The sequence below is a fragment of the Terrapene carolina genome, unplaced genomic scaffold (assembly GCF_002925995.2).
Source record: "Terrapene carolina triunguis isolate 2854851 unplaced genomic scaffold, T_m_triunguis-2.0 Scaffold105, whole genome shotgun sequence".
Lineage (NCBI taxonomy): Eukaryota > Metazoa > Chordata > Testudines > Emydidae > Terrapene > Terrapene triunguis.
Window position 1 is genome coordinate 2,310,955 of NW_020664456.1, and position 26,259 is coordinate 2,337,213.

Genomic DNA, 26,259 nt, shown 5'->3' on the forward strand with positions numbered 1-26,259 from the left:
TTGTATTTACCCTACGGGTCTATAGCTTATCCCAGGGGTGGGCAAACTTTTTGGCCTGAGGGCCACATCTGGGTATGGAAATTGAATGGTGGGTCATGAATGCTCATGAAATTGGGGTTCGGGTGCAGGATGGGATGAGGGCTCTGGCTAGAGGTGCGGGCTCTGGGATGAGGCTGGGGATGAGGGATTTGGGGTGTAGGAGGGTGCTCCAGGTTGGGACCAAGAGGTTTGGAGGGGGTGAGGAGAATCAGGGCTGGGGTAGGAGGTGAGGGCTCTGGCTGGGGGTGTGGGCTCTGGGGTCAGGCCAGAAATGAGGAGTTCAGGGTGCAGGAGAGAGCTCTGGCTGGGGGTGCAGGCTCTGGGGCAGGGCTGGGGATGAGGAATTCAGGGCGCAGGAGGGGGATCAGGGCTGGGGCAGGGGGTTGGGGGCATAGCAGGGGGTCAGGGGTGCAGGCTCCGGGTGGCGCTTATCTCAAGCAACTCCCAGAAGCAGCGGCATGTCCCCCTCCGGCTCCTATGCGGAGGCGTGGCCAGGCAGCTCTGCACACTGTCCCATCCACAGGTGCCGTCCCTGCAGCTCCCATTGGCCCAGTTCCCGGCCAATGGGAGCTGCGGGGGCGGTGCTTGGGGCGGAGGCAGCGTGCGGAGCCCCCTAGATGCCCCTAAACGTAGGAGCCAGAGGGGGGACATGCTGCTGCTTCCTGGAGCCGCGGCTTGCGTGTGCGGAGCAGCCCCCGACCCGGCTCCTGGCTGGAGCGGGGCAAACCCCAGACCCTGCTCCCCAGCGGGAACTCGAGGGCCAGATTAAATCGGCTGGAGGGCCGGATGTGGCCGGCGGGCTGTAGTTTGCCCACCACTGGTTTATCCTCAGACCCCACTCCAGCTTCCCTTAAAGTCAATGGAGAAAAACTTCAGTGGGAGAGGGATCATGCCCTGTGTTACACACTAATGTAAAATCACGAGTAACATCATCAAACTCAATGGAGATCCCCTCCCCCGTAGTGTAATCAGTGACAGAGGAAAGGCAGGTTCTATAGGCCTGACTGCCTTCACTGAGGGTGGTTTTTACACAGAAAGGACTCCAGACTTCAGAGGAGTTACTCCTGATTTGTACTGGTGAAAGGGAACAAAAGCTATAGGCCAAAATCTTCAAATCTGGCTCCCTACCATCAGGCTCCTAAGGCCATGTTTAGACATCTAAATAAATGAGACTTGACCTTCAGGGTACCTGAAGCTCTCACCTCAGTCACAGAATCATAGACTATCAGGGTTGGAAGGGACCTCAGTCAATGGGGACTTCAGGGCCTCAAAGTCTCTGAAAAAGGCAGGCCACATTGATTTAAATGCCTGAATCTGGATTTAGGAGCCTCACTTTGGGTTGTTTGCCATTTTTCTTCCACCTTCAGGCTGTTGGCGATGGGATGGAAATACTGTACACATATATGGGCTCTGTCAGATCAGGAGGGGAGATTAGTGCCAAAGTTGGGGAGTCATTAGTTGGAAATGCTGTTTGGCCAACCCTTTTGGTTAAACTGGAGGGGCTCTTGGCACCTCAGCTGATCTCAGCTGCTGTGGTATCACATGAGAGGCCTGCCTTGGAGACCATCTTTCAAGACCAAACCCATTAGGGTGTTATAGCTCGAAGCTGAAACCCTGAAGTTGCCAGAATGTTGCCACCCAAACTGGAATTTAGCTGGGACGCTGGGGTTAACCTCCCAACTCTTGCAAAGAGTGCTGGGTACTTAGGTTATCACAAGTGGTCAGAAGATGGCATCTTCAGCAGCAGAGCAGACCTCCTCCCATATTGCATCATATGTTTCCTTAGGCATCAGTGCTAAAACAGTCATAACTGGACTCAAGTGGGGCTCAGCGCCTCTGAGAATCAAGCCCAAAGAATCTCAAGTTGGGCCCGGAAAACAGAAACAGGAAAACTCAGAGGGTGCTTTTAACCTAAACAACTTGCCAGAGAGTGAATCAGTAGGAGAGCCAAGACTGGAACCCAGCCCTCCTAGCACCCAATCATGTGTTCTAACCACTGGGCCATATTACCTCCTGGAGTAGCCCAGTTACCAGACGCAATGAAAAATAAGAAGAGTAAAGATCCTGGGAAAAGCCAGTTTCCTTCCAACATCTTTTAAACCTTCCACGCTCTAGTTATGGAAACCCCCCCTATGCTTTTCCCTAAATGTCACCTGGGAGAAATTGGAGCACAAAGCACATTAAAGCAATAACAGCTGTTATATATTCGTACGCCTCTCCGACAGAAGAGGCCTAGAGGATTTATGGGCACTGTGTATACAGAGAAAGAAGTTTTTGGTTGAAAACTGTATTCCGTTACCAGCGACTCACTGGAGAGAGATACAGCTGTATATTTTGCAATTGGATGAAAAGGCTATTTATTCCAGTGACACCTTTATTCTTTTAAAACGTTGAAATTATTTTTAGGTGTGCCTTTCGCTCCCACGCAAGCGTGCCCTTTAAGAGCTTTATTCCTTTCTCGTGAATCATTTCGGAGATTTATTTTAGTCCTCACACAGTCAATAGCGTGGCCTTTCCCCCACCCGGGAAGGGTAGAGGCGAAGGGCTTTGCCATACGCTTGTTTTCTTTGTCGTCTCTACGTGATTTTTACGGCATCGCGCAGACCTGAATCATTTAATGCTCCCATGGCTGTTCTGCAGCTGTATGTGAAGTGAGTTGGGAACAGGGGGTGGACCTAAATCCAGCTCCGAATGGGCAGGTGGGGCTGCGTCATAGAAGCCACAGCACCAGGTAACCCGTTGCCTCTGACCTGAGCAAAAAAGCTAAGAACTGAAAAGACCAGGGAGACTGAACTGTCTGTTTCCTCCAGGTAGGGGTCTCTGTAGCTCAGGGCTTAGGTTCCTGGGCAGAGCTGTGGGGGGAGGATACTCTGTGGTTGAGGGTCCCGATAGCTCAGGGCTGAGGCTCCTGGGCAGAGCTGTGTGGGGTGGGTACTGTGCCTGTCCCCAGACCTTTCAATCAGGTACCTGGATTTGCTTGAAACCCAATTTTTAAGTAACAAGTGGAAGCATCAGACTTACTGGCAACCATGTCATGGACCGTCCAGCCAGGAAATACCCTCCAACTGTCCCCCGACTTGCCCGTATGGATGACTGAAAAACAGAAAAAACATTAAGTACTTTTCCCCCCCCCACGGGTTCCCGCCCATCACACTGGTCCCGCTCTCCAGTCGTCCTGCCAGCAACATGCTGGGAGTCCTCCCAGTTCTGCCCTCCCAGCTGCTGCTAGAATTGACTAACTCCCCGTATCCAGGTCATCCAGTGCTTTCTGGAGGATTCAATAAACCATTTTGCAGACGCTCAAGGTGCAGCGACAATAGTTAAAACAGGGAAATAATGCACTGTGCTCCGGTAAGTCCAGCGGGGTGAAACCTCGGGCTGTAGCCCATCCATTCCTGGGACGCCAGAGAGCTCACCTTGTCGGAGACCCCAGACTGCGTACTACAGTGTGCACATGGGATTGCACTGGGGCAGTGAAGAGTTGCCCCATTCTAGGGGGAACTATGAGTAGAACAGAGCCTTAGGATGACCAATCCTTCCTGAGCTTCCCATTGCACGGGAGAAACACACAGCTTGTCCCCTGCATGTTCCCAGCCAACGCTTCTGGCCAGCGAGAAGGGGAGTGCTTCCTGTTAGCCCATTATTAACACTAGCCTGAGCTAACAAGCCTCTCTGGCTTCTGAGCTGGGGGCCTGGTTGTTACTTTGCAAGTGGGAAAGCCCCTCGGTTTGTCAGGACATTGTGCCCAGAAGTTACCAAGCAGCTGTGAGTTGTTGCTCCGCTCTGATTTGTGCAGCACTCTCATCTGCGTCTTGGAAGCCAGAATATGGAGCAACTTTGGTCCATGCTTGCAGCAGATGCATGGGGCACCGGAGACTGGGGGTGCGGAGTGATGGCCTAGCTCTTCCATTTTCCTTCTCCCCATTCCTATGTATGTTGGCTGCCTGGCTTGGGTAGAAGCTGCCCTCTGACTGGGTGATGGGGCTTCTGAATCCATTTAACAACCTCCCAGTGAGTGCACACGTTAGGAGAACAAAACGACTTCCCCAGACAGGCCGCTGGGTCAAAGAAAATAGGGATCAACTAATAATCGTCTTTCCAAATTTTCCAATGCCCGATTCAGTCCTTTTCGCTTCATTCCCCCTCTTAGGCCAGAAAAGTCTCCCAGCTCGCCTTTCTGCAGCCATTCCACGGGGAACCTCACCCCTTCCCCCAATCCATTATGGGATACTTAGCAATTCTGGCGGCAGTACCCTTCCCTCAGTGCTATTCAGGGATTGCAAGGAATGGAATCGGAGCTGCATGGGAGTGTGGGGGAAAGTGTTCCTACTCTCTACCCCCTAGCATACCAGTCAAAGCCTGCTACTATCTGGCCCTACGAAAGTACTATGCACAAATAAAAAAAGCAGGCGGATTATAAGCAGATATCTTTGCACACAGGAGAGGCCCATAGCTGATTACACACACTGCCTGTCTTCTGTCCCCTAATGGAAGCAAATCACTGAGCTCCTGGACTCACCCATATCCCAACGGCAAGGACGAAGACAAAATAGATGACGACGACAATGATGTCCACAGCCTCGAAGGCAAGGTTCCTCTGTCCAGGCTGGCCAGGTGGCTCTGTGGTGGCCGGGGTGGGCTGGCTCATGGCTGCACATGAACTGCTGATTGTGTCTCTCTCACACTGGACTTTGATGTACGTTTTCCTTCATTATTCTCCTTTAATAATTAACAGGGTTGGGAGAGTGTCAGAGGGGAAATCGAGAAACACAGGGTGGCAGATAACACTGTTGGCACACTGGCAATTGACAGATCCCGGTCTGCAGCATGCATAGGCATCCTGTACTGAGCCAGTCATCTCAGCCCTGCCTCGTAATCTGCCGAGCTAAGGACGGGCAAACCCTCACAGGGTTTGGAAGGTGGCTCAGATAAGCCAGTTCAGGGAATCAGGATTAAAGGGACTTGAAAGACCTCAAATTAATGAATAAATGGACGTAGGACGTCACGTTTATTTTGATGGGTACCAAACAGGAATCACTGCCAGAATAAGGGCTGGGGAAATATAATTGAACCTACAACATACTGGGACTAGATCTTCCCACAACATACTTAGATTGGGGCAGGGGGAGAACTTTCTGCACTCTGAGGTGCCATCACAATACATAGAATAAATTGTACAGGGCCTGTTCCGACGAGGGCTGCCAATTGTCTAATCACACAAACCCAAACACGCTGTGGTTGTTTGCAGGGGTGCAGGCTCTGGGAGGGAGTTTGGGTGTGGGAGGGGGCTCCGGGCTGTGGCAGGGGGTTGGGGTGGAAGAGGGGGTGCAGGCTCTGGGAGGGAGTTTGGGTGTGGGAGGGGGCTCAGGGCTGGGGCAGGGGGGCCGGGGTGCGGGCTCTGGCAGGGAGGCACTTACCTAGGGAGGCTCCCGGGCGGCGACACAGCGGGGCTTAGGCAAGCTCCCCGGTAGGCACCACCCCCACAGCTCCCATTGGCTGCAGCTCCTGGCCAATGGGAACTGCGGAGTTGGTGCTGGGGCAGCACGTGGAGACTCCCTGCCCCCCAGGGGCTGCAGGGACATGCGGTCTGCTTTTGGGAGCGGCACAGAGCCAGGGCAGGCAGGGAGCCTGTCTTAGCCCCGCTGCGCTGCCAGACTTTTAGTGGCCTAAAATCTCACTGATTGGCTTCTGTAGCCTCCGGGAGATAGGGCCTGATTCCAGGAGACCCCCGGCAAAACCGGGAGGGTTGGTGACCCTAGTTCTGACTGCTGTTGAAGTGACATCGCCAACACTCATGATTCTATCCCCAGCTGCTGGAATCCCGTGATTAAGTGAGAACAGCAGCGGTTATTATAAAAAAAGGACATTTCCTGCCATTGTGGCTGCAGAGAAAAGCTTGAAAACGTGACCCAAGGATGACTTATAGGCTCAAAAATTAGAAGGAAAATAAAGAGAACCCACGAGGTATTATTATTATTTTAAATTCATGATTTTAAAGGCAAGCTTATTTGTTGGGGGTGTTCGTGGACGGGACTGAAATGATATTTGAATGCTTGTGGTTGGCCTTTCCATTCTACGGGAGTTGGATCAGGCTCAGGGTCCTGACAGCTGCAAGGTGCATATTTAAAACAGCCACGTAGGGTCCTACATTTAGCTTTAAAAAAAAACCAAAACCATCAACTTCTTTTTTAAAATAACTGGAAGGTGAAACAAAAACGTACCCCTGAGTGCTGCCGGCACGTATTCATACATGGCACAGTGCCACCTGGTGCAGGAAGAAGAGAACAGAAAGTAGAATTGAATGAGAGTCCAGCACCTGTTATTTAGATAAACAAATTTCTTTCAGGCCCTTTATAAGCAAATAGTCTTGTTGGCAAATTCACCCAAGTTAATGAGACACAAACCTGAGGGCCTAACTACCTGCAGTCATTAAAAATCCCCTGGCACGGTTCTCCACAGCAGGGCCATACGTCCTGGCCAATTTGCATGTTTACTTTTCCCTGCTTCCCCCTTGCAGTACAAATTAGGTTTGGGATTCAGCCTTTTTTCCTGCCTTAAACTGCTGTGTGTTGTTTTTATGTGTTGCGAAAAGCCGCAGAGTTCCACGCCAGAACTAGCTGCATTTCAGCAGTGGGAAAAGTATTATTAGGATTATTTATTATTCGAGTGATTTCTGTGCAGTTTGCAAGGTGCTTCCTGATCTTTCAGGAGGAAAATTGCTATCTGTATAAATATGAGCTCTTAATTATTATTGGATTCTGCTACCTGACATCAAATCAAACAGCACATGGCGACCCCGGACCGCTCAATAAATTCCATTCCCATCAACAGGAAATTCCATTCCCCTCAACAGGAATTAAATGTGGATAGCAAGGCAGAGGGAGTAGCATTTGTATTGCCTTATCTAGGGAGCCTGTCACATACATGTTTGGCACTGATGGAGTTAACTCGCCTGACTTGCATGAGCATCAAGTACAGTCACAGGCAAACAGCTGGGGAATGAACCTGGGAAAGCAGCTGTCTCTGGGCGTTAGTAGGGGGAGCAGGCATAGATCACTCTGGGTTTGTCAGGGAGCTGTAATTGCTCTAAGGTGTGGCAAGCTGGTATCTCCAGTTCCTTCACTACATCCTGTCAGTGCCACGGGCCACCTGGTGCAGCTCGGGACATTTCCTGGCTGGCGTGGGGGACTTCTGTGTTCATGGGTGTGCAGCCCTGTATCCTGTCAATCTCAAGCCAAGCAGGCTCCTGCTCCCATTGTCTTCAGGGTAGCCCTCTCCGCTGGGGAAAGGAACGAAAGGAATCCAACACATTCAAAGAGCAGCTGGAACTACTGCCCTGATACATCTGCTGCAGCCTGCCTGCTGCTCAAACAATACAAGGAGAACGAAGGTGCTGGAGCAGGGCTAGTGGCTAGAGCAGGAAACCAGCCCTCAACATTCCTGATTCTTAACAGCTGTGCCACTGACAAAGGGGGAGTCACTTAAATGGGTTGCCTCAGTTTCACCGGCTGTAGGCATGGAGGGAGAAATAAGGAATGTATCTGAAGCCCTTTAAGAGCTGCCCGGTGCTGTTGGTTCGAAGTGGAGGGAGGAAGCAAAGAGAGCTGGGAGCTCCTGGAGTGTGAGACCATAAAGATGTGGGAGTAAATTGCTGGGTGGGTCACTCTCACATCATCATAGAGGTCGGCTTGATTTTTCACAATGGGGAAGTCTCCCCGGCCATCATGGAATTGATGGGCTTGTGGGACAGCCGGGCCACCTTCTTGGCTGACACATCATGGAGCGAGCCAGGGACCTCCTGAGCGTCAGTGTGAGCTGCTACAGCTTGAGCTAAAGAGCCAAGCCACTCCAAGAAGGGCAGTAACAGACTCACAGCCTCTGCAAATGAGGCACAGAGGGGCCACCTGGTAACATGCACTCAAGAGTGGGTTACACTTGCACAGAAGATTTTCACTGCGGTGATTCAAAGTGCAACGAAACCTCTTCCCTAGCACCTCACTGGCTAAGAATAAGGTCTTGTCTGCACAGGGCGGGTTGCATCACTGTAGCTATGCCCAGACTAACCCATAGTGTAGAGAGGCCACATCTACGTCAGAAGGGAGTGGCACTGGAGCAGTGCACCCCGGCTTGAACGTCGGCACCTCCAATTAGGTCCATGACCGAAATGCCAGTGTTCAAAGATCTCCAAGCTGCTGGGTCAGTCCAGTCTCCAGTGGCTACTTCTCCTCCTCCCAAAGTCACGTAACACGGATACCACGTAACACGGATACCACGTAACACGGATACCACGTAACCCACGTCTGGGTTGTGACTGGTCAGGGGGATTTGGATAAAATGGCAGTGTGCTGCGTCAGGATGTAGGCGCATTGCCAGAGCTCACACACTAATGCGGGGTTGTAGCCAAAAGATACTCAGCCCTTGTTTTCAGGAGCTCAGTCCCCAGCAGTTTTTAATAATAATAAGAGGTCCGGTTGGTTACTATTCCAGATTTGGAAGCTTCCCTACCAGCAGCAAAGATGACCTGTAACTTACCCTATCCCAGCAGGGTTTTTGCCTCCATAGACTGAGAAGAGTCTATTGCTCCGGCCTAGTAACAGAGAGTGCTGGGGGAGATGCTATTCCTGTCCCAGGAGGATTTTCAAGATTTCAGTGTTTCCCATCCCAAAACAAAAACCCGCAAAATCTCAATCCAAGTGTTTAATTCCCATTTCAACCTTTTCCATTTGTTTTTTTTTACTATAAATTAAATTTCACTGTGAAACAAAAAATCATTCTGGATCCTAAAAATGGAATTTTTGGTGTCAAAAGGGGACGTTTCAAAACAATTTTGAAACTTGAAAAAAAAAAAATCAGCCTGGGGAAGTGATCAAAGCCGACCCTTGCTGCGGAAAAGATTCTGTTCCGACAAATTGCCCCTTTTCCGACTAACACGTTTGTTGAAGAATTCCCGACCATGGAGCTGCTCCCTTACGGCAGACGGAAGAGTCTTGTGCTGAGGTCCCCGGGTTCAGGCTCTGCCACGGATTCTAGAGAGACTGCTACAGAGGCCTGGATTTTCAATCGTGCCTGCACACTTTTCGGCACACCCAGTTGTATACACGGCCCCTGCTTGAGTCTGCACATTGCGCAGTGGGCACACGCTTGCCAGGCACATTCACACACACACGCACGTGCACACACTCATTAGAAACCCTGTCTCCGAGTCCCCAGGCGAGTAACAACGATCCTAGAACTCTGGGTGGCTCTAAACGCCAAAGAACCAGCCTCTCGGCCCGTAGGGCAAAATCCAGCCTGAGCATAAGCGGGTACCATTCAATTGGCTTTGGCACAGTTGTGCCTGAGGATACCAGGGCTGGCTGGTGCCTGTAGTCTTCAGGCACATAGACTCTGCTATGGCCAAGCAGGCCACTGACAGCCATGCAGTCAGGGCCGGGTCCAGGCACCAGACGAGAAAGCACGTGCCTGGGGCGGCACATTGTAAGGGGCGGCATTCTGGCCAATTTGGGGCCAGCCCAGCCCTGCAGGGGCAGGAACTAGCGATCCCCGCCGCTCACCGTGCCGCCGGGCTCCCCGGGACGCGCCATTCCCCGCCGCCTGCACCAGCCTCTGCCTCCCACGCCACTCTGAGCCCGGCCCAGCCAACCCACCTTTAAAGGAGCGACTGAGCCAGCACCTCCTGCAGCCCCCGGGGGCTCCACCTGCCTGGCCGGAAGAGGCACCCCAAGGCCGAAGGGCTGCCCACGGGCAGAGGGAGCGGGCGGGTGCCGCCCTTCACTCCCCTGCAAGCCACCTTGACCGCCCTCCACGCGCTCCCTGCGGCTGCCGGTTTTTTTTTTTTTTTGCTTCGACAGTCCGGCCGCCTTTTTTTAAAATTTTGCCTGGGGGGGCAAAAAAGCTAGAGCCGGCCCTGCATGCAATCCAGTATCCTGGCCCCAATACCCATTGAATACACAGCATTCCAGCTCCAGAATGCACTTTGCTAACTGGGCAACACTAGACAATCGACCAAGTGGGTGGATTTCCTTCCTGGCCCCGGCAGGCAACTGTAGTGCACGCTTGTGCATGAGATTGGAGTCCATTTATCTTATGCTGTGCATAAGCGCCTCATCTGGAGACACGCCAAGCAGCTGCAGCTTCCATTGAATTAAATTCTGTATCTACAGCGCCTAGCACGTGAGCAGGGCTGCAAGGCACTACAGAAACCACAAAATAAAAACAAGAGTCTCCCCCAAATCAAGGCACTTCAGGAGTTGGCCCAGAATGGGGCCCAGATGCTCAGCACCTCTCTGGATCAGCCCTTTCCTGAAAAGAAAGGTTCCTCTGTTGCTCCATTACGGGTGTGACCCCTCTTTAAGGGTAGCCCACTTGCACACCCACAGAGCCCTCGAGCAGAGCAGGCTTTTCCCAAGCCGAATGTTACAAATGGCAGTCTGCTAGCTCAGGGAATGGGATGCAAGGCCGGGCTTGCTAACCCCCTGCAGGGACCCTCAGCTCTGGAAGGAGCCCTGCCCGAAGAATGAGAACACACTCTTGCCAGGTTGCTATTTGAAATTCATTTCATCGGATTGCAAATGGGTCCGTTGCTTGTTTCAAGGAAGTGTTTCCTGCCGGGGAGCTGAGCCGTGCCAAGGCAGCGCTTGCCGGCTCTTCTCCTCCCTACAAGGAGCCATTTTTGGCAGCACTCTAGTTCTTCGGATCTGTGCTCTGTCTCTCCCCAACCTCCCCCACCAATCCCCATCACACCATGGGCTGACTCACAGCTACCCCACTCTGTGCCAATATGCTAACACCTCAAGATCCCTTAGAGGGTAGTTTTCTTGGAAATGCAGGCTGCTAATCAATTACTTTCCCCCAATTAACCCCCATTTGTAAAAGGCTTCCTACCAAAACCCCCCCCCCCAAAAAACCCCAAACAAACCACCAACCAAATCCATTATCCAAAAGAGGCTTTTCAACCACAAAAGATTCCAACCCACTGAAGTATAATAACTGTCAATTACATATGCAGGGCTGAGACCCTCAGCTGGTGAAAGCTGGCATCTCTCAATTGACAGCAGCATTGCTACATTGTTACATTGGCCTGTCTATTACCCTACACTGTTAACAGGTAGGGTGACCAGATGTCCCGATTTTATAGGGACAGTCCCGATTTTGAGGTCTTTTTCTTATATGGGCTCCTATTATTCCCCCCCCCCCAATCCCAATTTTTCACATTTGCTGTCTGGTCACCCTAGTTAACAGGGGAGCACAAGGTGCAAAGACAATAGCATTATGGTGCATAAAGTTCCTTCCTGATCCAGAGAAGAATTCTGGTAATTGTTAATATGCCTCAAAAGTGTACAATACCTTGAGCCAGTCTCCTGTGGGTTTCCTTCTGGGACTGTGTATTCCCATAACCTCAGTTTCCTTTTGGTTCCTGATGCAGAGGAGGAGTGCCCTGAGGGAGGCACGGCAAAACAGTGGCACGCCCATGAGGCAATCCAGTTTCCCTCTTCCTCCAGCACCGGCCGTGTGACATGAACTTGTTTTGCTCCACATTTGCTTTGGCTCTGAGTGTTTACATCCACATTGCCAATCCATTCCAAGCCACCCATCCAGAAAGACGGCTTATTGTGTACGCGTTGAGCAGCGAACCTTAACCTGGGACTTCTGACAGGTTGGCTTTGTCCAGCGGTAGTATTTATCTCATGTTCCCTGGCTCGCCTTGACATTAAATTACCATCTGAGTCAATTACCTGAGCAAAGGTGTGTGCCCCGCCCCGCATCAACAGAGGCTGAGGTGGTGATCAGTGTTAATGTCACAGGCACCGGAAACAGTAAAAGTTTAACAGAGCTGGCATGCGACCGGGTAATGTAACTTCCCTCACCTAGTGCGACGGTGTGAGACATTGCCACAAATGTTCCAGGGCCAGCGCGGGTGTGGTGTAAAACAGCCCGACTCTACTGACTTCAGTGGAGCTGCCCCTGTGAGGTCTTGCTAAACCAATACAACTATGTTTAATATTATTTGCTCTCCTTTCACAACAGCAAAACTGGCAGGACATTTGTCTCCTCTTGAGGAGTATAGTTTTCAGCTCACGTCACAGCAGCAGAGAAAGAAACCTTTGAGGGTATGGAAATTGCAAGTGGCATTACAAGAAGTGCAGCTAAAAAAAGTGCTAAAGAGTAAGGGTTTCAGGGCAAAGGATGTTTGGTTAAGTGACAGGCAATTATTTTCCATAGGCTAACAAATACATGGGCTTCCTCTTCATTATGGAGCTACTTCAGAACTGTCAGCAAATAGCTCCGGTGATAATTAGTGGCTTTATAAATGTATTGAGAACGAACATATCTACAAATGACAGCATAGCCGGGACAATCCAACAGGACAATCGCACACCTAACCTCCTACCTAAGACATTATTATTAATTCCTTCCTCTGGGGTTTTTTGGAGTGTTGGGCAGTTCATCTGGCCCTTTGTTTTTTCTTAGTCTTTGCTCATTGGGAGTTTAGCTTGAGTAAAATCAAATTCCGATCTGGTGTAAATTTAGTTTCCATCTATAGCGATCTAACTGAAATTACATCAGTGTAGCTGAGCTCAGCATCTGGCCCTGATTTAACTCAGTCTTAGTGGATAGTAATTTAGCAGGATCAGACCCTTTATTAAGTTCATACCCTCTTAATAATAAGAGGAGGGCTTGGTCACGTCAGAAGAATGGAAGGAGACTGTATCCCTAAGAATATTTTGTACAGTGAGGTTCGTGATGGCTCTAGAAAGTGGGGTTGCCCTTTATGGCGGTATTACGATGTGTGTAAAAATGATATGAAGCCAATGTAGAAAGCTGTGAGAAGTGCACAGAATCCTGTTCAGCCAGGAGGATGGACGCAAAGTGAGAAAGAAGAAAGCCGCGTGCTGTAATCTTGGAGAACTCAGACAATACATGGATCTGGGAAACTTGTAACAAGCAGCGTTGCTCTCGAATTGGGCTTGTCAGTCACACGTGGATTCATCACACTGTTGAGATGAGTTCCTGTCTGCATCCTGTAAAACTTGCCCATACCGGTATTGCCCTGGCCTCTTCTTTTGTCATTCAGTGTTGCACGCATTCTAAAGCAATATGCATTTCCTCATCTTTTGGGGGCGAAGCCAGACTTTGAGGCACCTGCTCCCCTACTTGGTGTAAACTTTGCTTGTGCCAATCAGAAACGAACACAAACAGGTTTTGGGCCCCGTCCCCTATGACACTTCTATGATGTCATAGTTGGTACTTTATGGGCTGCCTGCCATGTGCAGGCAGGGAGAGGAGAAAGAAAAACGAATCCTGTGTATCCTGTGTACACCCGTAACCGAGCCTGATCACCTCGAAGCCTCTCTCTCAGCTCACGTGTTTCAAACAGAGTTTCTACGTTTGCCGGTCGTTATGCATTGGTTTGTATTTGTAAGTATCAGTTATTACTAATTGCTGCATCTTTGTTTATAAATATTGTTAGATATTTTAGTCATTGTGTGTTTTAAGTTTCATTAACTCTATTAGCTAATCAAACGCTGCTCCCTTACCCCTTGTAATTATCCCCAATAAAACTTTAAATTGATTAATTTTAGTTGTGTGTGTGTGTGTCTGCAGTTTGCATCGTGACCCATACTCTCCTTGCATCCCTTACCAATATAGTCTATTGCCACGTGCAGCCTGGTAAATAACAGGCCTGCATTTTCTTTTGCCCCTGCATGCCCGTGGCAATCCACACACACATCTGGCTACACTTCTTGCATGTACACCATGATCCAGTGGATCGATGGTTGCCTCACAGCCCCTCTTGAGGGGGATCATCAAAGAGCAGAATGAAAAACCGCCTTCCATCCTAGAGGGGTTACATGAGGATCCTTAAATAGCAGGTGGTGCTTGGGCCATCAAGCCAAGGCTCTAGGGGTACAGCTACACGGCCCGTGGCAGCAAGTCTTCCAGCCTGGGTCAACAGCCTTGGGATTGTGGGGCTCCTGCTAGTGCTCTAAAAATAGCTGTGTAGACAGTGCTTTGAGGTTGCAGCTCGGCTCTGAAGCCCACCACTCCCACTAGGCTACAGACAACTGAGCACCACTCCGAGTCACAACTTCAAAGTGTGGTCTTTTTACACAGCTCTTTTTAGAGCACTAGTGCGAGCCCCAGTCTGTCAAACTGGGCTGGGAAGCTCACTGCTGTGGGCTGGGTGGACGTGCCCTAGGACAGTGGTTCTCAAACGTCCCTCAGCCCGCGCCACTTCCCGCAGCCCCCATTGGCCTGGAGCGGCGTACCGCGGCCAGTGGGAGCCGCGATCGGCCGAACCTGCGGACGCGGCAGGTAAACAAACCGGCCCGGCCTGCCAGGGGCTTTCCCTGAACAAGTGGCGGGCCGACTTTGAGAACCACTGCCCTAGGAGGTCCTTCCTACACTAGGAAAGGCCATGAAAAGCAACAGGGCCAGCTCCAAGCCCATCCATCTCTTCCTCAGCAGTCAGCATCAAATGAGGGGAGGGGGGTGATTCCTGGTCATGGTAGCTCAAGCCAAGGAGAGACCCTGCTGTGAGCTCCAACTGAGAGAGCATTACAGCAATCAAGCTTCATGGTATTAAGTCTGCACCACCATTGGCGCTTAGTTTCCCCCCCATTACATAGAGGAGACAAAGTTTTCTCCAGTGACTCACTGTACAGGCTGGCCAGGTGCTGAAACCAGAAAGTGACTGCCAGGGTATTAGTCCTGGAAACAGTGTGTCCCCCAAACTTTGGGCATCGTGTTTCTGGCTATATAGTGCCTGTCAGGCTTCCAGAATCTCTCTCTCCCTTCAGGGCATGCTAATTGTCAGAGGCGATGCCAGCACAGTCAGCATGCAAGACAATCTTTCCAGGCCTATCCTGCCCGTATGTCCGCAGACATGTCCATCTGGCACATGCAGTGCAAGGTCACCATGTTTCCTGCAGGAGATCATCATGGTCACTAGCAAAATGCTTTCCATGGCCAAAAACAATATTGGTCAGAACCTGAGCTGGGGTAATTTGCCATAGCTCCATTGATGTCAGAGAAGTGAATGCAATTAAAACGTCCTCTTTCTGCCTCATTCTGATCTCAGTTATTGTGCATCAGCGTAAATATGAAGTAACTTGATCGGGGTTGATTCTGGTCTTCCTTGCACCAGCGTAAATCAGGTATAACTCCATCAAGCCAATAGGAGCTCACTGGCATAAACTCGGCATGAGCCTAGAATTCAGCATGCCGAGTGCAGTGGTGTTTCCCTGGACTGACTCCGCGTAACTACCGAGATCATTGCTTCCATGAAGTGTCTGTGCATTGATTGTCATGTAATTGGGACTGTGGATGTCAACTGAGTCACTCTAGGTTGGTGTAACTGAGAGTGAAATCTGGCTCAAACATGTGACTTCCACTCCCATCTGCTCACTTAGTGACACAACCAAAGCCCTGCTGAGCCAACCCAGCTACAGGTGACTAAACTGGATTCTACTCTGCCTCATTCCCCACACGGCGAAGTTTTCATTACTGCTGATAGATGAAGGAGTAAGGACACGGTCAGGGTTTCAGGTTGAGTTTGCAGCAGTGGCCAGCTAGAAAAATCATTTTAGGAAAGAGTCGATTTAGCTTGGTTGAAACGGAGAAGGAAAGTGAGTGGAAACCCATCGTGTCATATTTACGGAGTGATTGCTCTGTCCGAGAACAAGCCTTTGAGAGATTGGTATTAACAAGGGCACAACTTTCGGTGACTCAAGGAGAAGGACCCTTGGTGTGATGGATGCCACTCACTCTCGTGTTTAAACCCTGCAAGGATCTCAGTGGAGTGAGAGTTGTCACGGGATATAACATCCTCTAGGTGCTAGCTTCCAGAGAGGGGAGGTTATGGGTATTTATAACCTGCATCCTACAGTGGTAGCCCCCAACCCTGGAGCGAGAGGACGGTGCCCGAAGAGAACAGACATGCCTTTGGGGCCCCCGTGGGGTCTGCAACAGAGCCTTGTGCTGGTGATTTCCCTGGCAGCAGAAGGGAACAGGAGGGGGATGTGACCACCCCCGTCCCCCCCCGTCACCTCCGAGTAGAGGGCAAAAGACAGCCAGGCAGTCTCTGGCCTTGTGCAGAGTCCCAGGTGCTTAGGGAAGCAGGAGGGAATCTGTGAATAGTCCGGCTTTCCCTCCGTCTGGGAGAGACCACCCGGGGAGTGGAGAGGAGAGGCGGTCTCCCTCCAGCCTTCCAGCACAGCACTTCCAGGCCCAGCAACGGGCCTGCTGGAACCTCAGCCTGCAAAAAACGCCTCAGGAGAGAACAAGCTGTCCCTCCTGCCGCCAGCCTGCCAGCAACAGGAGACAACCTGGCTCCCCTGCCACTGCCTGCAGCCTGCTTGCCCTGCCGCCAGCCCACACCAGAGACCCGACCTCCTGGCCACTGACGTCGTGGGTTCCAAGTTTTAACGACTGTCAGCACCGTCCCAGAAGCGGGCAAGTGGTTAGTCCTGCTCCAGCAATCCCCAGGGGGGGACCTGCTTGCCAATTCCCAGTATAACAAGATGTGTTTCTAACAGCATTTCCTTACAGGCCAGCAACATCTCTCCATGCGCACCACCTGGATACCTGAGATACTGGGGGCAGGCAGAACTGATGGGGGGAGACACTTTTGTTTAGGAACATCCGGGGGGTGTCACATGACCTTGTACACTTGCCAGCATATCCTTTAGTCGTTCAAAAGCATTATTAATATCTCTAAGCATTTTAACTATTGGGTATTTTTACTGATTGTCTAGGTCTCTGTGGTCAAATCTTTACAAGGAGTTTATAATTCTTGTTTTAATTTGTTTGCATGGGTGGGTTTGAATGATTTGAGTTCCTGTCCGGTGCTCACGGCCTCAGTGTGGTTATCCCCTTGTCTCACTGGAGGCACCGCCAAAGTAGCTTTTTTCTTTAGCACACCAGGAGGGGTTGAGCAACTACCAGCAACACCGCGAAATGAGTGCAGGTGACAGAAACTTTGGAACTGTCCAAAAACTGCGAGGTACTTCTCTCCTGTATACACATCATACAGGGACTGAGCTAGCACCGAAAGATGGGCTACACAATGTCAAAAAGTCACAAGGCAAACAGAAGAAGTAGCCACTACACAACCTCCTTGCCAGTTTTTCCTAGATGGGAAATCTATAAAGGAAAAACAATGCATTTGAAGTTCTTTTTTATGATATAGAAAGAAGATCTTAGTTTTTTTTTTAATTAAAAAGTCTACTTGTGTTAAACATTAGAATTTCAGATCTTGTTTTTCCTGGAAGACTATGGATTACTGTGGAACTAGAGAGATTATGAGATCGCACGTACCAAGAACAAAGTGAAAGTTGAGAAACTCAGCCGGGAAGCATCTTTAGTCAGACTGAACTTGAAATTTACTATTCGTTTTCCAGAGAATCCGCTCAGGTGCCTCGTTGTCCTGGGCACAAACACAATCAGAGACCATCCTTGCCCTGAAGAGCTTATAGCCGGTTGTCCCAATCCTGCCATCTCTGTGGGCAGAACCCCACCACAGTCTACGGGGCTCTATGGGAGTGCAGGGGTCAACCAGTGTGGAGCTCATTCAGGATCAGGGCCTAAGTTACGACAAGATGGATGGCTAGCGTCACTACAAGAGGCTGACTAAAAAATGTGCACATCTTAACGTATTTGTTGTCTCATCGCGCCTATGCTGCCCCGGCCCATTTGATTGTGTCATTCCACCTTGTCTTTTAGACTGCATGGTCTTTGGGACACGGATTGCCATTTACGATAGTGTTATGGGTCAGGTTTGGGGTGGCTGCCACCTGCCACTCAGAACACATGTAGACAGGCTTTGTAATCAGGAGCAGGGCTGGCTCCAGCTTTTTTGCTGCCCCAAGCGGCGAAGAGAAAAAAAAACACACACACACACACAAAACATTTTGTGACACATTGTGTCACCTGCACTCATTTCGCGGTGTTGCTGGTAGTTGCTCAACCCCTGGTGTCTAAAGAAAAAAGCTACTTTGGCGGTGTCTCCAGTGAAACAAGGGGATAACCACACCGGGGAGGCCGTGGGCACCGGACAGGAACTCAGAAATCATTCAAACCCACCCATGCAAACAAATTAAAACAAGAACTATAAACTCCTTGTAAAGATTTGACCACAGAGACCTAGACAAAAAAAGATAAAGCCGATCGGCGGCACTTCGGCGGCAGCTCAATCGTGCCGCTTCATTCTTCTGCGGCAATTTGGCGGCGGGTCCTTCGCTCCCTCTCTTCCTCTTCGGCGGCAGCTCAAAGAGGAAGAGAGGGACTGAGGGACCCGCTGCCGAATTCCCGCCTGAGATCCGGACGTGCCGCCCCTTTCCATTGGCCGCCCCAAGCACCTGCTTCCTGCGCTGGTGCCTGGAGCCGGCCCTGATCAGGACGGGGAAACAACGGCCGTTGTGCCCAAAAACCCAGGCCCATGGGAACGCTAACGAGAAGCGGAATATCATAACCCGTGGTTCAAGAAGACAGGGGCAGGGGCTTTGATTGGTGGAAATGTTTTGTGTGTGTTTGCATGAGATTGAGGGAGACAGGATAAGCTGCAGGAAGACAGACAGAGGGACAGCCTGGGGAAGCCCAGTGCATAGGGTTGCCAACTCTCCAGGATTGTCCTGGAGTCTCCAGGAATTAAAGATGAATCTTTAATTAAGATTATGTCTTGTGATGAAACCTCCAGGAATATGTCCAACCAAAATTGGCAACCCTACTCGTCCATGATCCTGGAAGAAGCTAGGGAGAGGGCAGCTGGGTCTGGTGCTGACTGAAGCAGCTTGGGGCTAGAAGCCAAGACGCTCGGCCCTGGTTTTGCGTCTTCCTGTGTTCGCAGAGGCAGGACTTCATCCATTCCTTGTAAATAAAGAAGGCTGCCTCAAAGAAACTACCAGAGTCCGTCAGTTTCTACTCCCAACTGGAACATCCCGAGGGCCCCGACTAGCCACTCAGATCAAAAAGGGGGAACGACAGGTTTGCACAGCACTGCCTACCCTGTCCGGCTTTGGGCTAGCGGCTGCCTCTCTCTCTCTCCTAATTCAGGTCAGATCTCCTGACCTTCCAGCCTGGCCTGGCTGCTGCAGTGACATGGCCCTCCAGCTAAATCAGTCATTAAAGAAAGCTCACTCTTTCCAGAGTATCCAAGCCTAAAACAAACACAGAGTCTTCCACTCCTGCCCTCACCCTCAGTGCTCAGCTTTCCCCATCCCTGGGGTCCTTTTTGTCTCTCTCAAGCACCAACTCCAAGGGCTTCCTATCTGGAGTCTCCCCTTCTGTCTTCTCTCCGCCAGGAAAGGCCTGGTTTAGCTGCCCATCTCTCACGTGATTTGGATCATTTTCTCCACCGGGGCAGATGAGCGAAGTGTGTTACGGGTGGGGCTGGACCCTTCTCCCCTTAAAGAGCCAGTCAGCCTGTAGTGAGCTCCTGGCACAATCCATCCCGGCTGCGGTGGCCTTTAGGCACTGTCGCACTATCAATGTTAAAGAATGATAAACAAAGCCAGGGAGTGGAGGAGGCAGGATAGAGTTACCCGTGCCAGGAACGTGTGGGGAACAAACAAGAGACACTGGGGTTCCCAGGGATCCTGGCTGGATCACGATCCAGAGAGATGCTAACGAGAGGCAGCAAAGCTGCGCTGCTTTAGATCACTGCAAGTGAATAAATGCCCAGCCAAGGAATGACTGATTGCGTGACAACCGAATCCCTAATCCATTCTCCCCCTACCTAGTACAGCTCAGTTGGTGGAACCCACATCACAATGCAACCGCCCGGGTGTGGGACCCCCACATGTTCAGGCACTACCATGCTCCCGGGTGGGTCAGTAGCAGGGCGCCTGGGGGCCTCTACATCCAAAAGCCACGATTCGCCATAGGGCACGTGCCAAAAAGTGGGAGGATTAAATGGGTTCAGTTGAGGGACGGATTAGGAACAACCCCCATTAGGAAAAGGGATGGGTGGGTGGGGAATGCGCGTCAGCACTTTTTTCGCTCCAGCAGCACGGCTGGGCTGGGCTAATTATCCCCTCCGACAGGTCTTCCTCTTCCGCTGTGTGCTCAGCGGAATGATTCTTGACAGCCCGATCCCGAAATCTCTGCTCCCATCACATTCCTCTACCCCTGCCTGGCGCTGATCAGACTGAAAGGTCTGCGCGCTTCGTGTTGTTTCCTACATCACCTCTAATTAGGGAGAGAGACTTGCGGGCAGGCTGCGAATGCTAAATGAACATTGCTCAGCCCCACAGGCAGGCCTGAGTCAAGCAGCACCCCAGCCATCTGGGGCAAGGCGCACCGCGCGGCGGCTGTTCTGAAGGACACTTCAGTCTCCACTGATGACCCATTAGCAGCATCCCGTAGCGTGCAACCATTACTGGGGCCAGCTTTTCCCTTTGCAGCTCAGAAACATATTGTTCAAGTGTCTGGAGTGCCTAAATAAAGATGTTGCAATGTGTTAGTCGGCAGCGTGCCTGGGCACCACTGCCCTCTACTGGAGAGAATATCAGAGCTGGTCAGTCACGTTCCCCTTGTGAGCCCACAGAAACTTTCAGTCCCAGCTCTACAGAGCCGGCGTGGGGGGGGGGGGGGAAGAAGAGCAGGGTTCATGCAAAAGGAAAAATCAGTTAAAAAAAAAAATCACCTGAACTTCCTGGTGGCTGCCGATACATTTGGGATCAGGCTTATCAGCTGTATTCTGGGGGGCCAACCCCCAAAGTTCAAAAATCATGAGATTGACCCAAAAAACCCCCAAACCTCATGATTTTGAAAAGATGAGGTTGTGTTTTGGGGCTGTCTTTTGATTTTTCAATGCCCCCCGCCCCCACACAGTGTGTCTGGGTGTGAAAGAGAATTGCCCACCCTCCCGACTGTATTGAGTACAGCAGTTTTGGCTCCCACTAGTTGCCTGATGGTGCTGAGCTTCCAGCTTCTCCCCAGACCCCAACATTCTAATTAATTAACTCTGTGTGTGTCCCCCAGCCCCACATCCACCTGTCCCCAAGGCCAGCAATTAATTACGCACTCCTCCCAGCCTCCACATCAGTTCTGCTCCCTAGCCCCACAGTTGCTCCTCCTGGATTTCTTCACCCTGCCCCCTCCCTTCCCAGGCCAGGTGCGGCAGGAGGGTGGAGGGAGGAGCAGAAAAGCCACCCTGTTGCTCCCTGGAGGAAAGGGAAGCCATCTTGAGCTGCGGGGCACTTTCTGCTCTCTCCTCACCTCTGAGGATGGCTCCTGAGGACAGGGCTCTACCTGCTTCCTGCAGCAGTCCTGACTGGCTGTCCTTCCCCAGGAGATGAGCAAGTGAGAGCTTTTGGGCAGAGTGCTGGCTGGAAAGAGGCTTGGAACTGTGAGCAAAGAAACTCTCTCTTGTTCATCTATCTAAAATCCCCCCTGGATTTTTAGATAGATGGCAGAAGGCAGCAAATGAGAGTGTTTTTTTCCCCCCAGGGCAGAGATGACATTTGCAAGAGGACTCAAGCGTCTTGGTGCATGGCCGGACTGACTCCAGCCCCGGCCACACTTGTGAGGAAATCACAATAGCACCTGGGGGCCCCAACCAAGGTCAGGGCCTCCTTGTATCAGGCACTGTACAAGCATGTACTGAGATACAGTCCCTGCTCCAAGTAGCTTACAATCTAAATAGACAAGACAAAGGAAGGGTTATGATCCTGCTTTTATAAATGGGGTATCAAGAAAGGTGTTACACCTTTTGGCTCAAGAAGTTAGTCAGTATATGGGGGGTTGGAGGTTGTTCCTGTTAGACAGAGAAATTGACGATGGAGTCAGGTATTTCTTTTCTGCAATCCTATTTACAAAGAATGTACAAAGTGCTGTTTTCCTGTACACAGCAGGAAACAGTTTCTCTGTTCAAAGCCTCTTTCCAGCCAGCAATCTGCTCAAAAAGCTCTCTATTAGATTTTTCTCAAGGTCACACTGCAAGTGCTTTTCCGGGGCTTCCTTACCATCCTTCCCCCCCCCCCCACACACACTTCCACCAAACAATACTCAGCCCCCTATGTTTACATTCAGACCCCAAGGAAAACCTCTCAGACCACATGCCGGAGGAACTCTGATTCCAGCCTTGCATGTGGCCTATGGGTTATTTTTTTGGGGGGGGAAGGGGGTGTTTCCTATTGTTTCAGTTATCTATTCCATCAAGGAACTTCATTGCTTCTGACATTTATCCTAAATGAAGGTTGGCTGTTATAAATTGCAAGCTGGTGAGTGTTTCACCCAACTTCCATCATAACAGAGGGCTCAAGTGATGTGCTCATAGCCACACAGGAAGGCTGTAGCAGAGCAGGGAATGGAATCCACATCTCTTAGCTACAAGACTATTGCTTCATTTCTAGCCTCCACCTTCAGTAACTCTGGTCTGCCCATCCCCAACTCAAACAATGTGTGAAGAGGGCAGGGCAGATCAGACACCCTGCTTTCTTAGCTTGGCTTAGTATACTTAACAGGAGATCTTTTGAAGGAGCCTTAATTTCTTAGGATTAATCGGTAAATAAAATAGGTGCATACATAAATTCAAAGACTCTCAGAGGCTGCTGAAGCCAAGAGAGTCCTGGGAGTAATTGCACGTCACTAGAACAAGCTGTGAATGAAGGACGGGCCAAGGCTGGTGCTGGAAGAATGAAAAATCAAACATAATGAATTGTTACAGCTTGTGGGTGTGAGAAAAACTCTGGAACAGCCCAAGTTGTCAAACTGTGAGGTAGGGTTACATTCTCTCCCCCTCCCCCCCACCCGCCCGCTGGGCTGGCCTGATTAGGTGAATGAACTCAAGCTCACTACAGGGTAATCAGTCTTGCTCGCTGTAACCTTGCAAAAGCTAATCAGCATCCAGAAATGACAGCTCCCTCCAGGGTGCTATTTCTGTAGAAAAACGGCCCCGTGGCCGAGTTTAAATCCTGGGAAAAAATACTCTGGCATTCTCCAGTAATAGCCCCGAACGCTAATCAGCACGGCGATCGTAATAATAATAAATACTCCTAAACAGCGCCCGAATCCAGAGGCATGTGTCAAACTGCTTTTCAAAGTTGATACACAGCGATGGTCCAGCACCCCAGTATAATACTATCTAGGGTAGGCTGTAGAAGCTGTCCCAAAGTGCACAGCCTCATTGAAGAAATTTACAACAGTGATCAAGAATTCCATATTCAATTGAAAGTCCAGGGAGGATTTTAAATAGACAGAATCGGATTATCCAAATTGGGATCTGGCCAGGACTCTACTCTTGGGGAAAGTGTCATGGGAGCTCCGATACTGCCAACCCAAGCATTCCAAAAAAATCACAAGTCAAGCTCCAAGAAAATACTGATCGATAGGAAGAGGAGTCTTTTTATTTGCCTTCTGATTTCTGTGGGGCACATTTTAAAGCTGTTCTCCACAACCACGAGGGCTAGAAATTTACTTTTCTTTTTCATGCAAGCTGAGCATCTCACATAATCACCTGATTCCAGGAGCTGGGGCTTTAAGGAAAAACACCGAATATCACGAGATGTGTGATAAATTTCTAAATGCAGGCAACACTAACACTTCGATGAGCACAAGTGGTCGGAGCTCAGTTTCAGATCTTGTCTGAAAGATGGCACGTCTTACAACACACCTCCAAATGCTATGCTAATGTAGTCCACTGTTTTGGATGTGTTACATAAATTTGTCCTCCCCCTCCACCCTGGTGGCTGGCCCACAGAGCTACAGAACTTGTGGAAACCCATGATGGTACTAGTATACTAGCGCTTTGAGAAAAATGCCACCCAATGAACCCCAGTGCCACTCCTTGCAGGGCCTGGGTTTTTCTTTCCCCATCCAAGGCACAATATCATGTGAGACTGGAGAAATTCACCCACAGCCAGCTGAACATCACTGCAGCAAGATCACAGATCAAAGTGCTGTTTGGGGCCAGTTGTGCGGTATATTTTAGTATTCGTTTTAGGGTCTCTCTTTGGAGGATCATAGTAGGGTAACTTTAAAGCTAAGCACAATTGAATACAAAACACTGGAGAAATACTAGCAATATTAATATCAATTTTACTTGATTCTAACTTCTTTTCAGATCTAAGCTGTCTGGAAAGGAAAGGAACATATTTTTAAGGGGATCGGTGGAGTTGCATTCTCTATCGCTGGCCCCAGTCCAGCAACGCTATTAAGTGTGTGCCCAACTATAAACATAAGATTGGTCCCCTTGAAGTCATTGCGGTTGTTCAGGTGCTTAAAGTGAAGCATGTGCTTTACTGGATTGGGAACTGTTTTCTTGCTTAAGAATTGTTTGGCTTTTTCAGGAATCTCCCTTGCCATTATGATCTAGATTTCTTCTGCAAATCACATGGTTAATTTAGGAGCGTATGTCTATCCTGCACTGTAAACCCAGCTCTGTGGAACCTGGGCTTGTGGACTCAGTGTTTCTAAGCCCACACTTGAGCGTCCACACTGCATTGCAAACCTGGGTTTACAGTTGCTGGAGCCGGGTCTCACAACCGTAGTAACGTGTCCACACTGCATGACGCACACCTCCTGAGGTGGGATTGGAGCTCGAGCTGCATCCACACTGCAAAATGACAGGGCTTGGACCCAAGTCACAGTGGGACTTGGGCTTGGACCTCCTCCCCAGCAGGAACCCAGATCCTGAGTGCTTGCTGACTCGTGTCCGACTGATTCGTGTGTGGCCAGAATGTGAATATGACAAAATATGAATGCACCCTGCCCCAAAACATGTTAGTGAAATAATCCTGCTCACCACACTTGACAGCAGATGGCAGTATTGGCCCATTAAGTTCCTCTTCAATAAATGCAAAGTAGAAAAACCAGGTTGGTCCCCCCATCCGCATGTCTTGTATTCCAGTATAAATTCTTACCTGGATCAAAGTGGAGTGGGAAGGGAACCCCTCTATATATGGATGTCCCTGCTTGGGCATATGGCCTAGGGTCTGCGTGGGAGAACTTGTCTGGCTGGGCCGCAGGGGCGCATTGGCTCTTAGAGGCAGGAGGAGATAGCGTTGGGGTTAGATGAGTGTCACGGGGTCACTCACCACACTGGCACCTCCTGCTGGGCATTTCAGGAATTAGCTCAGTCCCAGCGGGTGCACCCTTGGGTGGTGGTGGCTCTCCCTTCCTCGGCTCCGCCTGCAGACCCGTTACGGCTCCTTTCTCTCAGCATCTGCTTCGTGACATAGCCTTCTGGTCGTGACACCATCTGGTTTTCCCCCCTTCCAGGGGTCTCCTCCAACAAGCGTCCAGCCACTCCTCACAGCAGCTTGGCAGTCCCCAGCCGGGCCATTCCTTCAGCAGCTGTGGGGGGGTGGGGGGAGAGAAGAGGCCCTGGCCCGGGGACCCTGCAACCAGCAGCTTCCTGCTGCCTCTTCCTTCCCTTATATGGTCTCTAATCCCTGGGCCACTATCCCACAGCTTCAGTTCCTTCTGCTTCTGCTCCCGCCTCTGGCTCCAGCTCCTTTGCCCTCGTCCTGTAAGTCCTGGCAACCCACCAGGAGCCCTCTAGGACACCAGTCTTCTCCCTAGGGCTCCCTACAATAGACTCACTCACTCTGGTCTGCAGCTTCCTTTTATATGGGCCAGGTGGTCCCTGATTGGCTGTTCCAGCCTCCGCCCTAATTGTCTGCAGCCGACGCCTAATTGGCTGTTTCCCCTGTGGCCCCTCCTTTGCCTGCCTGCCACTCAGACTCCCTAGGCTGGTTTTAACCCTCTCAGGGCCAGTGCGGGGCAGGCGTCCCGTCACAATGAGCATCATCCCATCTCCAGTCCCTATGGAAGCCAGTCAGCCCCAGGCTGGACTGTCTTTTCTATATGCCCTCCCTCACCCCCTCGGGGGCCTCGGTGCAGCCGTGACTGGTTGGCACCGTGCAAGGAAAGCTCGGTGAGGAAATCCTTGTGGAGATTTCAGTATGGCCAACCCCCAAAGTTCAAAAGTGATTGCCTCCCCAAATCATGAGATGGTTACAAAGATGATACTGTGGGGTTGGGTCTTTCCTCCTCCTCCTTCTTCTGCAGCTCCAAATGTCTTCATACTCCCACTCCCAGGCCTGGGGGAGGAGCAGCTGCCATGGGGTCCTGTTCTCCCCCTTGCTAGACAGGGGTGTGTGTGGGGGGGAATATGTGCAGGGATTTGTCCCCGTCCTCCCGCTACCAGGCATGGGGCTGCGGGGGGAGGGGAGGAGCAGGGAGCAGACTGACCTTGAGTTGCTGGGTTCTTTCTGC

General features: G+C 50.8%; 1 protein-coding gene across 1 annotated transcript in view; it reads right to left on the reverse strand.

Moving 5' to 3' along the window:
* Positions 1-4,687, reverse strand: part of LOC113406564 (sodium/glucose cotransporter 4-like) — a 33,117-nt gene extending 28,430 nt beyond the window's left edge. Inside the window, exons 1-2 of the mRNA XM_026651880.1 lie at positions 4,559-4,687; positions 3,061-3,132 (exon numbers count right to left, since the gene is read on the reverse strand). Of these exons, the coding sequence (XP_026507665.1) occupies positions 3,061-3,132; positions 4,559-4,687 (201 nt within the window). The remainder of the gene's footprint in view (positions 1-3,060; positions 3,133-4,558) is intronic.
* Positions 4,688-26,259: the final 21,572 nt, after the last annotated feature.